At 24.0% G+C, this 14,051-nt stretch overlaps 1 protein-coding gene across 1 annotated transcript in view; it reads right to left on the bottom strand.

Annotated features, from left to right (window-relative positions):
• LOC135929787 (uncharacterized) overlaps window positions 1-13,631 on the bottom strand; it is a 29,895-nt gene extending 16,264 nt beyond the window's left edge. Inside the window, exons 1-10 of the mRNA XM_065466503.1 lie at window positions 13,621-13,631; window positions 13,491-13,498; window positions 13,296-13,421; window positions 13,047-13,097; window positions 9,574-9,627; window positions 9,415-9,465; window positions 7,206-7,296; window positions 6,569-6,764; window positions 2,724-2,840; window positions 2,421-2,571 (exon numbers count right to left, since the gene is read on the bottom strand). Coding sequence (XP_065322575.1) covers window positions 2,421-2,571; window positions 2,724-2,840; window positions 6,569-6,764; window positions 7,206-7,296; window positions 9,415-9,465; window positions 9,574-9,627; window positions 13,047-13,097; window positions 13,296-13,421; window positions 13,491-13,498; window positions 13,621-13,631 — 856 coding nt within the window. The remainder of the gene's footprint in view (window positions 1-2,420; window positions 2,572-2,723; window positions 2,841-6,568; window positions 6,765-7,205; window positions 7,297-9,414; window positions 9,466-9,573; window positions 9,628-13,046; window positions 13,098-13,295; window positions 13,422-13,490; window positions 13,499-13,620) is intronic.
• Between the last annotated feature and the right edge of the window lie 420 nt (window positions 13,632-14,051).

Below are 14,051 nucleotides of genomic sequence, written 5' to 3'. Positions count from 1 at the left end.
GTAAAAAAATATCATTAATTTAAATTTTGATTATTTTGGATATTTATCAATTAAAATAAAATATTGCCGAAAACTAATTTTTTTAAACCCCAAACGGGCCTTAAAATGGGTAGCATTACGCATTCACTTTTTTTTACTCAGCGATTTAAAAATTTTATGGAAGATTCTAGACTTCGAATTTTGGATTGTATTGATTTAGCAAACAATGGATGCTCAAAAAAACTCCAGCTATTTTAGATCTGTAATTCGGATCATAAATATATTCATTCGAGCAGAGATTTTAATGATTGTTGTAAAAAGATAAAATATGTGATAAAGACAACATTAAAACTTTAAAATTTGATAAGCCTATTAATATGAAATGGGAAATAAGTTTCGAATTCTTATTTAATAGAATAAAGGGAAATGAGCTCAAATTGCTTTTTTAAATGAGATTTGATAGAAATTTTAAAAATATTTTAAGATTATTCAAAAGACTATTGATTTTTTATCCACAAAAAAAAGAATGCATACTAAAATTCGCTTTGTTTCACAATGGTATCTAATCATTTGATCGTCAATGATAATGATAATTATCATATTTTCCCTCAAACAAAACATGCTTAAAAAACTGAATCATAGATTCTAATCTATTATCTTCAGGTATTTATAATATTTGGAATTCATATATTATATTAAGTAATCAATTTTATCAAATATTTGATAATTATAGATTCCACACTCCGTCTTAGCTATAGAAATTCGCAACTAATTTTCTCTTTTTACTAATTTTATGGATTAATGTTATCAAATGCATGTCTAAATTTATTGCTAATTAACGTAAAATAACATTAATTAACAAATTCAAAAAGAAAATTTGAATATTATTGTGCTAGTACAAAGTATCAAAGGCATGAATTTGTAATCATGTTTATGAAGGATTTCTTTATTTTTTTATTCATTGAGTTTATTATTTAAAAAACGAATTTAAAACAAGGATCATATAAAAAACAATTAACGATTATAAAAATATACAGCACATATATATAAATTTAAAAAAAAAACAACTTAAAAATTAAGAGATGGGGTTACCTGCATTGCTATATGGAACCATGGATAGCAATGCAATAAATTTGATGAATAGCCAACGTAATGGCTTGTTTAAAATAGAGGATTAGTTTACCGGTTCTGTTCGGTTTCATCTGATTATTGGGCCCTACTGTACGACCCTATCCGACAACACAATCCTATTATCCGGTTCGGTCCGACCGAAGACCGATTAAAAAAGTTAATCGTTTACTATCATTTAGTTAATACATATTCATTAACACTTAAAACATGATTATTTAATGCCTAACACTTTATAATATCTCATTCATCGTTTACTTTTTATTCTTCCGTTTCATTCATTCGACAAGTAATTTAATTTATAAGAAATGGAAATTGAAATCATAGAAGATGATAATATTATTGAATCACCACCCTCAGCCAAAAAATAACTTTTGATTTAGAAAATGCAAATGAAAAAAATCGATCAAATTCAAATTTGAAAAAGAATTATATATAAATTTTTTAAAGGATAATTTTGGGCAAACATGTAAAATAGGTTTCCAGATATTTCCAATTCTTCAAGCACAATTAGATTATGCATATATATCAAATTGAGAGCTCAAAATTTTAAATAAATTAAACTTTATCAAATAACTTACTTATAGTTATGAAGGGCTGGAAACAATAAAAACTCAAGATTCGAAATATTGTATTGGTATTGGATGGGTTAAAAATGGAATAATTTTTGATTTTTTAGAAGATAATAGAATATTTATTTATAAATCAGTTTTATTTTATAAACAAATATCTAACACATATAAAAACAATAACTAATTAAATATGCTAATCAAATTGATTTAAATTATATTCAATAAATTTGTATTGGTTTAATCTTTTTGTATAAATAATAAAATAAAAATGATTGATAATGTAATTAAAATATTGGTAATTTAACACATTTTATTTTTATAAATTTCATGCAAAATAAAACTTTTATAGCTTAACAAAAAACTTTTATACGCGTCCGGGTAGACCGGACCGGACTAGACAGTCAGCTGGTCTCAGTTGACTTAACGGTCCATCGGTCCGATCTCATTTTAGAAAAAGGATCGGACCGTTGCAAACACTATAGAAGGTTATATTTAAAAAAGTACTATTTTATTCAATATAAAAATATCATTTTTTATTTTGGCAGTAACGGGAGGGGTTAATGATGTTGTTGTAGAATCTAAGTAAATAAGGGTAATTTTCTAAGGCAGTTCTTAAAACATAAATAAATGAAAATAACTAGAGTTATATAAGAAATTTAAGGTTAAGAATTTTTTTTAAAAAAATAAAATGACATTAATTTAAAATAAAGCCTGAAATATTTATCAATTAAATTTGCTAACTTTGGCATGTATGTAACAACACGTTGCTTTTATGTTTAGTTCCTTGAACCTCAAAATCTCCAGAAATCCGTAAGATGAAAGAATTATTATAGAATTTTTGAATATCATTAGATTCTATGATAATTCGGTCTTCTTGTTGTGATAAAATTATCTAAAATATAAATATTATTCAAGAATTTTTAAATTTTATATTAGACTAGTATTTTAAAAACTAATTAAATAAAGTTGCAATCCCTTTTCTATTAATGTTACCTTTTTCTTAAATATATATAAATTGGAAATATAAAATTATAACGTAATTACTTCACTATTAGTAGCAGTGGTAGGCAACGTGCACATAATATTGTCTTCGATATTTTTAACATTGTAATAACATATTGAAAATTGAGTATTGGAAGAGTTTCTTTGAATTGTTTTCAACTAGCATTGATTGAATAAATAAATTAGAATTAAAATATCTTACAATAAATAATTATCAAAGATCCCACCATAAGTTTATTATATTTTATCTTATAATTTTATTTAACCAAATTTTAAAAATAAAAATAAACATTGTTTATCCCGGCTGGAGTATTTTATAAAAAAATATATTTATCCTCTAGTTTGTATTTTATGACTCTTTTCTTCCTTGACCTTAATTAATTTACAAATATATTCTACCTTATACTTTATTACCAAAAAATTCTTTTAGAAATTATTATTTAAATATAGTGGCGTGAAAGGGGGTGACAAATATTTGAATGATGGGCCTCCAAACCTCCTTTTTGCCTTGGCTTCAGCCGGTCCCTTCTATAAAAAATAATATATATTATTGATTTTTCTATGCTTACTTCGTACTTTTAATTCATCAATCAAATATGAGAGCCACAAAAGAAAACTAAGTTATAAACAAAAGGAAGACTACAAGTTGGAAATATACCAAACCATTAAAGATGTTATATTTTAATTGGTAGATGGTTAATTGGGAAGAGTTATTGGTAAAAAATATAAAAAATATCAAAATTAGCATCAAGTCAGAACGAAGAATAGTTTGCGTTAATATTTAGTTTCTTATTTATTATCTTTAATCAATTTTGCCAGCCACAAAAAAGTAGTCGAATTAAGAACCAAATACAAACTATGATATCACGCCTTAAGTGTAAAGTTATCCAAAGATATAAGCATTATCTCTGATATTTATATCGACAATTAGTGTGCATTTCATACTTTTTAGAGCTTCAACCCGTTTAATAGATAGTTTAAAGTATAACATTATTGACAAAATAAAAATAAATTGCCAAGATTGACATGTTATAATGAAAATTATAGAATCAATGAACTATTTAAAATATAATTAGAAGCTAGCTACTAATGTATCAAGAAGTTTTTTTAATCAATAAATAAAAACCAGTTATAAGAGAAACAAAAACTACGACACGCTTTAGGCTGAGTCTTAAATATCGAATTTTAAATTACGATGCAAAATGAAATCACGTGTAAATATTTAAAGTTTTTCCCCTATTCAAAATATTTAGAATCTTATGATTCTATGATTTTTTTAGATGTTGCTTGTTCTTTTCAGTTTATTTAATTGATATTTAACATATATTTAGAATCTTATGATTCTATGATTTTTTTAGATGTTGCTTGTTCTTTTCAGTTTATTTAATTGATATTTAACATATTAATATTAAATTAATTTTAAAAAATAAAAATCTGAATTTATGGGCGCCCCTCCCCTGTCTACGCCCAATGTTTAAATAATATTTGAAGCTAATACAAATAAATAGCTAGATAGCCACTTAAATCTTTTTTCAAATATTATTTGTGCGAGGTGTAGGATCTATGATCAATAATAAATATCAGAGACCTGCAGGCCCGGCCCTAAACCCGGGGGCCGTATTTTAAATTTTTTAAATATACCCGGGCCGGGCCTAAAAAAATTTTTTTAAACATATATCCGGGCCGGGCCTAAGATTGTTAAACCCGGGCCGGGCCGGGCCTTAATATTTTTTATAAAAATTTTTACTTTATGAGTTAATGGTTATAAGATTATATTATATTATAGTTATGATTAATATAATATTGAGTGATGGTTAACACTACCTAACACCCACAGATCGTTCTAATTATTAATTTCCTGCAAATTTATTCAAAGTATTAATATATTTTTTTATAATTCATATCTAAATTTTTACAACATATTTTACCAAAACAATCAAATAAAGGAATATCTTAAATAAGCCCCAATATTCAAGTATTATTAATATATTTTTTTATAATTCATATCTAAATTTTTAGAATATATTTTACCAAAACAATCAAATAAAGGAATATCACTTCTTGAAGTTTGTAATACCTTTCAAAGCGAAAAAGGAGAAATAAATTGATTTTACTTAATATAAAGCATTTTTTAATTGAAAAATTTGTTTTACATAAGTATCATTTTATTTCTCTTTTTCTCTGTCCCAAATTCAAGCAATTACGTATGTAGTCAGGGACAGATCGCAAGATGACGGAAAACTATATAAAAGATTATATTAAATTACAAGTGGCTCAGGAAGTAAATGAAATACCATCGACCAGTCAAATTACGACTGTTGTTAAACAAACTGAATCGTTTTATGACAAATGGGGCGATGGTAATTCTGGTAATATGTCAATACCCGATGATGAATATTATAATTACATAAATAAAAAAATAGATGAAACATTTAAGGTAGATAATTTGTTAGAGTGGTGGGCGGCTCATCAAAGCGAATTTCCAATTTTAGCAAAATTGGCAATTCCTGCTTCAAGTGCAGGCTGTGAGCGGAATTTTTCCACTACGAGAATTCTTGAAGAAAGAAGAAGTAATCTTCAACCTGAAAAGGTAGATATGCTTCTCTTTCTTCATGATAATTTGTGAATTTTTAATATCTTTCTTGAGTATAGGGTTTCGTCAATCATGCTGGTTTTTTACTTTGCAAACTGTCAAATATTTATTGCATTTATTATATTTACCTTGAGTCATGAAAGTTTTTAATCCAACATTTTTCATTATTTTTTTTTACAATATTATATAATACAATTATCTTCTTTTGTTAAAAATTTATATTATAAAATAAATTATATTAATATTGTGCAATTAGATTATATTTTCAAAATACTATTTATTATACATGCATTTTTTTAAATAGCGATTTATTTTTATTTTATAAATTAAATAGTAAATTAAATACAATATATTATATTCTCAAAATATTTTCTATTTTTATAAATTAAATATTAGTTTTATTTTTATAAATGCAATATAAAATAGTATATGCTCAAAATATCCATTTTTATAAATAACAGTTTTATAATTTTTATAAATTCAATATAATATTCTCAAAATATTAGCTTTACATGTATTTTTTAAATAATAAGCGATAATACTCGCTGAAAAATATGGTAAAATACCTCATAGGTGAATTTTTGTATATACCAGGTCGAATATAATTTTAAAAAATTCCGAGCCAGGCCTGAAATTTTTAAATCCGGGCCGGGCCGTAAAAATTTTTAAATCCGGGCCGGGCCGTAAAAAAATTTTTTAAAAAATATCCGGGCCGGGCCGGGCAAATGGTACCTCTGCAGGTCTCTGATAAATATTAATCTTATGATATAAAGTAATATCACCTCAAATTGTTATATACTAATGTTTTGTAATAAATTGACAATAAAAATATAATCCCCAAAATCTGAATAAGTAATTAAATACACTATTCGAGGCCAGCATTTCAAATTTTTTTTGTTTATGACGAAAAAAAGAAGGTTATTTATAACAAATAAAGTGACTATATTATTGCTTCATTTTATTCCTAATTCTTCATTTTGGGGCATTTAAGACAATCATATTTACATTCTTAATTCCTAAATTAAAAGTGATAATCGAAAAATATTGGGACATATATTTTGAAATAGACTAAAAATGGAAAGGGAAAAGATATGTATAAATCTCATTTCATCAACATTTCATGCATTCAATATTGGCTTAAAACAATATAAATTTAAATGTCGAATTTTTTTTAATCGTTCATATTTTTGGAGACATAATTTTGGTTGTTTGAAAATAATTTAGAAATGAAAAACCTAAAAATATTCTTCAAATGGGTATGTTAATATATCCATAAAAAATTTGTATATATTACATTGCTATCGAAGTTGATAATGGAATCGATTCCTAGAATGCTAATTGCCATGTAAAATTGATCTTGTGTAGTCAAACTGACCGAGCCTTTATAACAGGTCATCTCTTCCTCGTGGCAGTCCTTTCTTTTATAAATATCTTCTCCATCTATGGACCAAATAATCTCATTACCATTCCTTAACAATTGAACTCGGGGTCTGATATTTTTTTAAATTTTATAAATAATTAATTATTCAAGTTAGACAAATATTTGCTTTAGTTAAAGAGTTGCGACGACAATGCTCCAAAATTAATTTAGAGAGTTTATTAAAGTGCAATCAAATAATTTATTCACTTTAGCCTTAGATCACCTTTAAAAGATTTCGCCTATTTTAATAGTAATAGTTTATCATTTTGAAGATATAACAAATATAAAATTATTTGAATTGCTATTTTAATATTCTCAAATCTTCTTAAAGCTGCTTATTAAATTTGTTATGTAATGACTCTAACTGAGAAGTACATTATAAAATTTAGAGTAGATATATTATTAAATTTAAAAATATTATTAATTTTATTCAAGGAATTAGAAAATTAAAATATTTGACGAGCTGTATTTAAATTGATAAGTATTAATTAATAAATAAGAAAAATCATACATTGAATCAGGAATCTGAATCGAAGGAAAAATCTCCTTTGGATCATAATGACCACTCTTGATAACTTTTTGGCATAATTCGTCTCTCCATGCTGAAGAAAAGAATAAAATATAATTAATCTTTAAATACCGAATTTTTGCAAATCTATATTAATCGTTTTATTATAACATTCTTAATCAATATTTTTCCATACTTCAATAAAAAATTAGGAATTTTTAAAAAAAGTGTATTTTTTAAAATAATAAGTTAAACTTCTATTAATAAATTGATAGTTTGATAATGATTGATTTCAATAAATTTTTGTTTCGAAAATTTTATTCATCATGAAATAAATATAATTTATATTCACTTTTTGTGGGGATACTTTTAGCAGTTGTGGCTATATTGTTGCATTAATATAAATGATTATATGTTGATTTCTAAGAATGAGGCATATAATAAATTTTTTTAACGACATAATAAAATGATAATATTCGAATAACAATAATAATTTTATTCAATGTTATATTTTATTTTGCATATAACGATATCTAACGCCAGATTGGACTTTAATAAAATTAAAGAATATTTAACAAACTTTTTTAAAAAACATTTATCAGATTTAAATTAAAGGGTTTACCGATAACTATTTTTTTTTATAGGATTGTTCCTAAAGTTCGATACCATTTATATTTAAAAATTTAATCCAAAAAAATATCCATTTCAATTAATAATATAACATTTTAAAATGGCTATTTACTTTACCTGCAGTGGTATAAATAGAGGTAGGAGTTACTATATATATTTTAAATAAAATAACTTGTATATTAAACACAATTCGAAGTAATTCAAAATCATAAAAAATAAAATTTGGTAACATCGTATGAGCTATAGGATCGGGCATAAATATTGTAATGTAAAAGAACCCTGGGAATTTTATAAGCAGGACAATCAAATTTTATAAAAATGTATTGATATGAAACGCAGATTATAGTTATAATAAATAAATTGATCGAGAGGTTTTCAGACCAGAAAAAGATCTTCCGTTGTAGAAGGAGTAAGATTCGGCAAAATTCGAGATCTCAACTTTGTCGGTTTAAAATTTTTAAGTTTGAAGTTCCTCCTACATGAGTCTTTTAAGTTTTTGTATTTATATTCAATGATAGGGTCAAATGATTCTTCAAAATCACTTTATAACCGGTGTTTTTTTTAACAACTAAGTTTTTAGCTTATATTTAAATTTCTTTTCATAATATTTTACCGATTTTTAAATTTAAAAAATTAGTTCAAATTAATCATATTATTAGGTAATATGAAATATGTATTTCAAAGGCATAACCAGATCCTAAAATAGTTAATTTACCAGATGATCCAGCTTTAGTAGTACTATCTATTGATATATAAATAATTATTAACGCATATCATTATCAAAAAATTAAAATGAGAGAAATAAATAAATCATTTTAAACATCAACAAAATCATAATTTATCTATATATTATTTTTTTTAAATATATTTTATGTTTTTCTAATAAAAGAAAAAAGACAGTAGTTAATGAAATCGTAAATAAAACCTAAAAGCGATTGATAAAAATTATTATAATTTAATTAAAGTTCATGAAATGTTTAATAAATTTATATGCCTTTTATAGTTTTGTTAAATGATTCGATTTCAGCTGATTTTTAAAAACGCCTAACTCAATTTTGAAGAATTGTCCAAACCTTTGCGCTGTCTGTGAACAAAATATTCAGGCTTGCTCTAATTATTCTGGTAAAATTTTGAGTTAGCCATATATAAAAATAGGCTCAAATCCAGCCGTTTAACAATATAAAATATTTTTGAGTTTTTTAATATATCCTTTTCTTAAAAATAGGAAATAGATAAAATATATTTCAAAATCCTGACCAGATCCAAAAATAGATAATTCAATTATTTAATAGTCAATCTCATCTGTTAAATATCATATTGTACAAACTGTTAATTTACATAATTCTTTTTAAAAAGATTAATATATTTGAGTATCCCGTCCAAGCTTAATGAAATTAGGTATAAATTGTATCGTGATAGGAATTAATTGTATCAGATAAATTAATAAAATTAGTACCCAATTTGCTTTAAATAATATTAATTACCAATCTAATTGCATTGAGCATATGCCAAATTACAAGAAATAATAATGATTTTAAAATAACTTTCTTTTTATATATGATAATAAATATAAAAATCAAACCAGTTCCGGAAACAGTTGATTCTCCCGATGATTCTGGTTTAATGGTACTATCTATTAATGTATAAGTAAAAATTAAAACTATTAGAAAATTTTTAGCATATAATATGGTATAAATTATAAACTTTGCAAAAATTATTAATATAATTATAATATAATAACCCAATTCAGAAATAGTTGTTTCTTGCGATATTGAGCTAGATTTAGTATCAAATGCTATTAATAAATAGATAAAATTAACTATTTATCTAATAAATTGTTGTGCATTCCTTTTTAATAAACCTTTATAAAAGGTAAATAATTTTATTAGCTACAAATTGATATTCTTCAGATGGATTTAAGGACCAATTTGCGTATCTTCTTTCCCAAAAAATTTAAATTCTAATCCGGTTGATATAGCCGAGAAAAAAAACAATGAAATATTCCAAATTCACAAATTATATTTTTACACCGATTGTTATCTCTTCCCTTGGACATATGCCACGCGGAACTTTAAAGTTTTTAAAAAATATAGGGGATAAGACAAGAGCCCTTACATCAGAACCTAAAGAATTTTATTTTTTAAAACAAAACCTTCAAATCACAATTTTAAAATATAATTACGCATGTTTTTTGGGAACTTGTAGTCCCACCTCCGTTTTTATATAATATTGTTTTATTTTATTTTATTTTATATTTGATGTGAGAAACTATATTGAATAAAAATATTTACAATCAAAAAAAAAAAAAATTATATCTCTAATAGAAAAATAAAGTCTTAAATATGAAAGTAGAATGTCCCATACAATAAGTATAATTTTGATTCTTAATGAAATGTTTCCTTTTTATATTGTTCTAACTATTTATCTATAATATTACAATCTTTTAAATAAGAAACTTATCGCTTATTATAAATATAATTATTAATTCAGTATACATATCCCTAATTACACAGTGTATCATACAGTTTTATGTTATAAGATAATTTATTTTTAGTAAATTTTAAAATATATAATATATTATTTAAATTTTATCAGAGAAGTGCAGGTACACGGGTCGGGTTGTATTTTAATTTTTTTAAATATAACCGGGCCTGTCTGTATATTTTAAAACCAAATATTTGAAATCGCCATTTTTAGCTATAAAAATCAAAAATAAATAAAATATTTTAAAAATTCCGGGTCGGGCCGAAAATAATTTTTGAAAAAAAAATCTGGGCCGGGCCGTACAAATGGTACCTCTGCATGTCTCTGATTTTTATTAAAGAAACTCATGAATTTATTTTTCAAAATGTGAAGAATTATTAGGTAACACCCAATATTTAAAATATAACATTTCAATTCTCTTTTTTTTAAATTTTGAACACTTATTCTAAAATATTATTATAGACTATTACAGCTGTTAATTTTACTAGAAAATTTGGAATTTAATAATTAAAACTAAATTGTGTGTTTAGTGTATGTTAGATAATTATAAAAAAATTGTTTTCTTAGGCTGTGTCCAAAGTATCAAAAAAATTTAATCGCGCAATTTGCGCAAATCTAGCGAAAAAAAAATATAAGCCATTTTTAATGGAAAATTAAAATGTTGACCTAAATGATTTTTTCAAATTTCTATAAATACCAAAAAATGATTTAGGCCAAAATTTTAATTTTCCATTAAAAATGGCTTATATTTTTTTTTCGCTAGATTTGCGCAAATTGCGCGATTAAATTTTTTTGATACTTTGGACACAGCCTTACGAATTAACATTTAAAATTAAAAAATAATGAAATGTTATTATCCGAAGAAATTAAAAGATGATCACATTTTATCAACAATTCATAATACAAAATTTTTAATAAACTTCTAAATTAATTATTTGGGCCCAAAAGAGCTCAATTTAAAAATAGATAGATTTTCACCGATTAAAATAATTTTTTTTTAAAAAAATCTAACTCTCTCCGCTCTTAATTATAGCTTTTTCTAGTTATTTTAAACGAAAACAAATAATATTATAATTTTTTTTTCTATAACAAATTTCTATCTTGCATTCGAGTTATCAGATTTTTTTAAAATGTCTTAGGGTCATCTTTGATTTTGAGTTAAATATCAAATCTTTAAAAAATATCTTGTTGAAGTAATTTATTCAAAAATATGAGACAATATATTATTTTCTGAATAATAATAACCAGATCCGAAAGGAGTTGTCTCTTGTATGACAGTTTTTGTGACATTTTCTATTAATAAATAATTTAAAATTAAGCAAACAATTAAAGGTTTTGGTGCTATTTTGCTAGAATATATTTTTTTTAATCAACTATAGGGTATTATCCTGCATTCACATTAACGAGGATTCGCCACGTATAAAAACACAACATATTTTATTTACTTCGCCGCGAATTCGAGCTAACTGTGAATGCAATATAATAGATATTTTTTTACTACAAATAATATCTATAAATTGAGACCCTCACAAATTAAAAATATATTTTATTCAATTTTCTTCGCCTGCCAGTTTTGTCTGATATTTTAGTAATTTTCAATAAGAAGACTTAAAATCTGTAATATTGAATATTGCATTATGCTTCTTCTGATCAAAAAATTTCTTAAATAAAAATTTTTATATCATATATCATATATGATATTTTCAATTTATAAAATTATCCAGATCCGAAAGTAGTTGTTTCTGTGAGTTAAACACATGAAAAATAAATTGAATTAATAATAATTTTGTAAATTTTTTTAGTATTGGTTAGATTTTAATGATAAATTTTATGCTTCTATTCCATACCAAAATATCATAATTACAGCAGAAAAAATCTATATTGCTATGAAAAATACGCTATAGATTAAGAATTTTGACTTAGTTTGATACAATTTTTATATTTCACATTCATTCGCATAAAATATTTTACAGAAAAATTATAAATTTAGATATACAGGCCATTCTTGCCATGAGTCTGATTATATCAAAGAAATTTAGAGAAACTATTTTAGATGCGAGAAATTTTGATAGTTGAGAAATGTTATTGTTGACAATTTTCCAAAAATATCGCTATAGGAAATATATTCAATAGATTAATATTCCTCATAATTAATTGTAATAAAAATCGAAAATTTCTCATTAAGAATTAATGTTATCAAATGTAAATGTCTAAGATATATTATAGAAATTAGTTACTAATTTGTGTGAAATAAAACTAATTTTAAATTCGACATTTATCTAATTGCATTGAGCTATAACGGGGTTACATGGAACAATATTGTCCGAATAGTCTAGTACTTTAATGGCTTCATTTTTAAATATGGATAAATTTAAAAATCAAATTAGATACATAATTTAAAATTAAACAAGTTATTAAAGGATTCACTATCATTCACTGAGTGAATAAATTTTTAATTGAATAAAAGCGGTTTTTTTGTAACTACAGACAATATCTATAAATTGAAGCCTTCACAAATTAAAAATATTTTTCGGTTCCCATTCAATAAATAATTAAAATTTGAAAAGAAATCATTTAATTCAACAGATCTTAAAATTATAATTAAAATTGGGTAGGTTTTACGAACTGATTTTAAATAAATTAATTTAATCATTCATTTGTCTGAATATATATTTTATAAAAAATTATTGCATATCATTAAAAATGATCAATATTAAAAAATGTTTTTACTCAAACTGGTAACAGAAACAATAGATGGTGTTGTTGATATTGTTGTAGAATCTAAATATTTAATTAATGGTCTTCATTCATTAAACTTTTTATTAATATTGTAAAATATAAATGAATGCTACTTAATTATATATATATTGTATTTTTTTAAAAAAGAATCACGGTTATAGATTATACTATAGAAAAATTACTGAAATGGCGTTAATTATTAATTATAAATTAAATATATATCGTTTGAATTATATAAACCTTGGCATATACGTAGCAATATGTTGCTTCTATGTTTAGTGCCCTGAACTTCAAGATGTCCAGAAATCCTGATGATGAAAGAATTATCAATAGAAGTTTGAACATCATTAGACACTATAATGCGATCTGCGTGTTGCTTTATTATTGTCTACAAAAAAAACATGATTTATATTCATGAATTTTAGCATTTTTTACAAATTTTTCTTTAATAACATGAAAGAATTTAAATTTATCAAAAATATAAACTTAAATTATAGCGAAATTACTTTTGTATTAGATGCGATGGGCAACGTGCACAGAATATTGCTATCGATATTTTTAAAACTGTAATAGCATATTGATAATTGATTATTGGAAGAGTTTCCTTGAATTGTTTTCAACTAATCAGTAATAAATTACAAAAAAAAATATAAATTTTAAATTAAATTATCAATATATTCGTGTATTTTTAAATTGAGAATGTTAAGTTATTAATTTAATATAATATAAATGTTTTCATTTATTTATGAAAAAAATTAATTATACATCACTATCGAAGGCGCTGATGGAACCAACTCCGATAATGCTATTTGCTAAATAAAGTTGGTCTTTTGTATTCTCGCTAACCGAGCTTCTGTAGCAATCTATATCTTCCTCATTATAATTCTGTCTTGTATAAATATTTCCTCCATCTATGGACCAAATAATTTCGTTTCCATTCCTTAACAAGCGAACTTGGGGACTGATATATAATTTTTTGTAATTTTATAAATAATT

This window comes from Gordionus sp. m RMFG-2023, chromosome 1 (genome assembly GCF_954871325.1).
Source record: "Gordionus sp. m RMFG-2023 chromosome 1, tfGorSpeb1-WG-v2, whole genome shotgun sequence".
Taxonomy (NCBI): Eukaryota; Metazoa; Nematomorpha; class Gordioida; order Chordodea; family Parachordodidae; genus Gordionus; species Gordionus sp. m RMFG-2023.
Note: the sequence above shows the minus strand (reverse complement) of the source record. Positions and strands in the feature narration are given on the sequence as shown.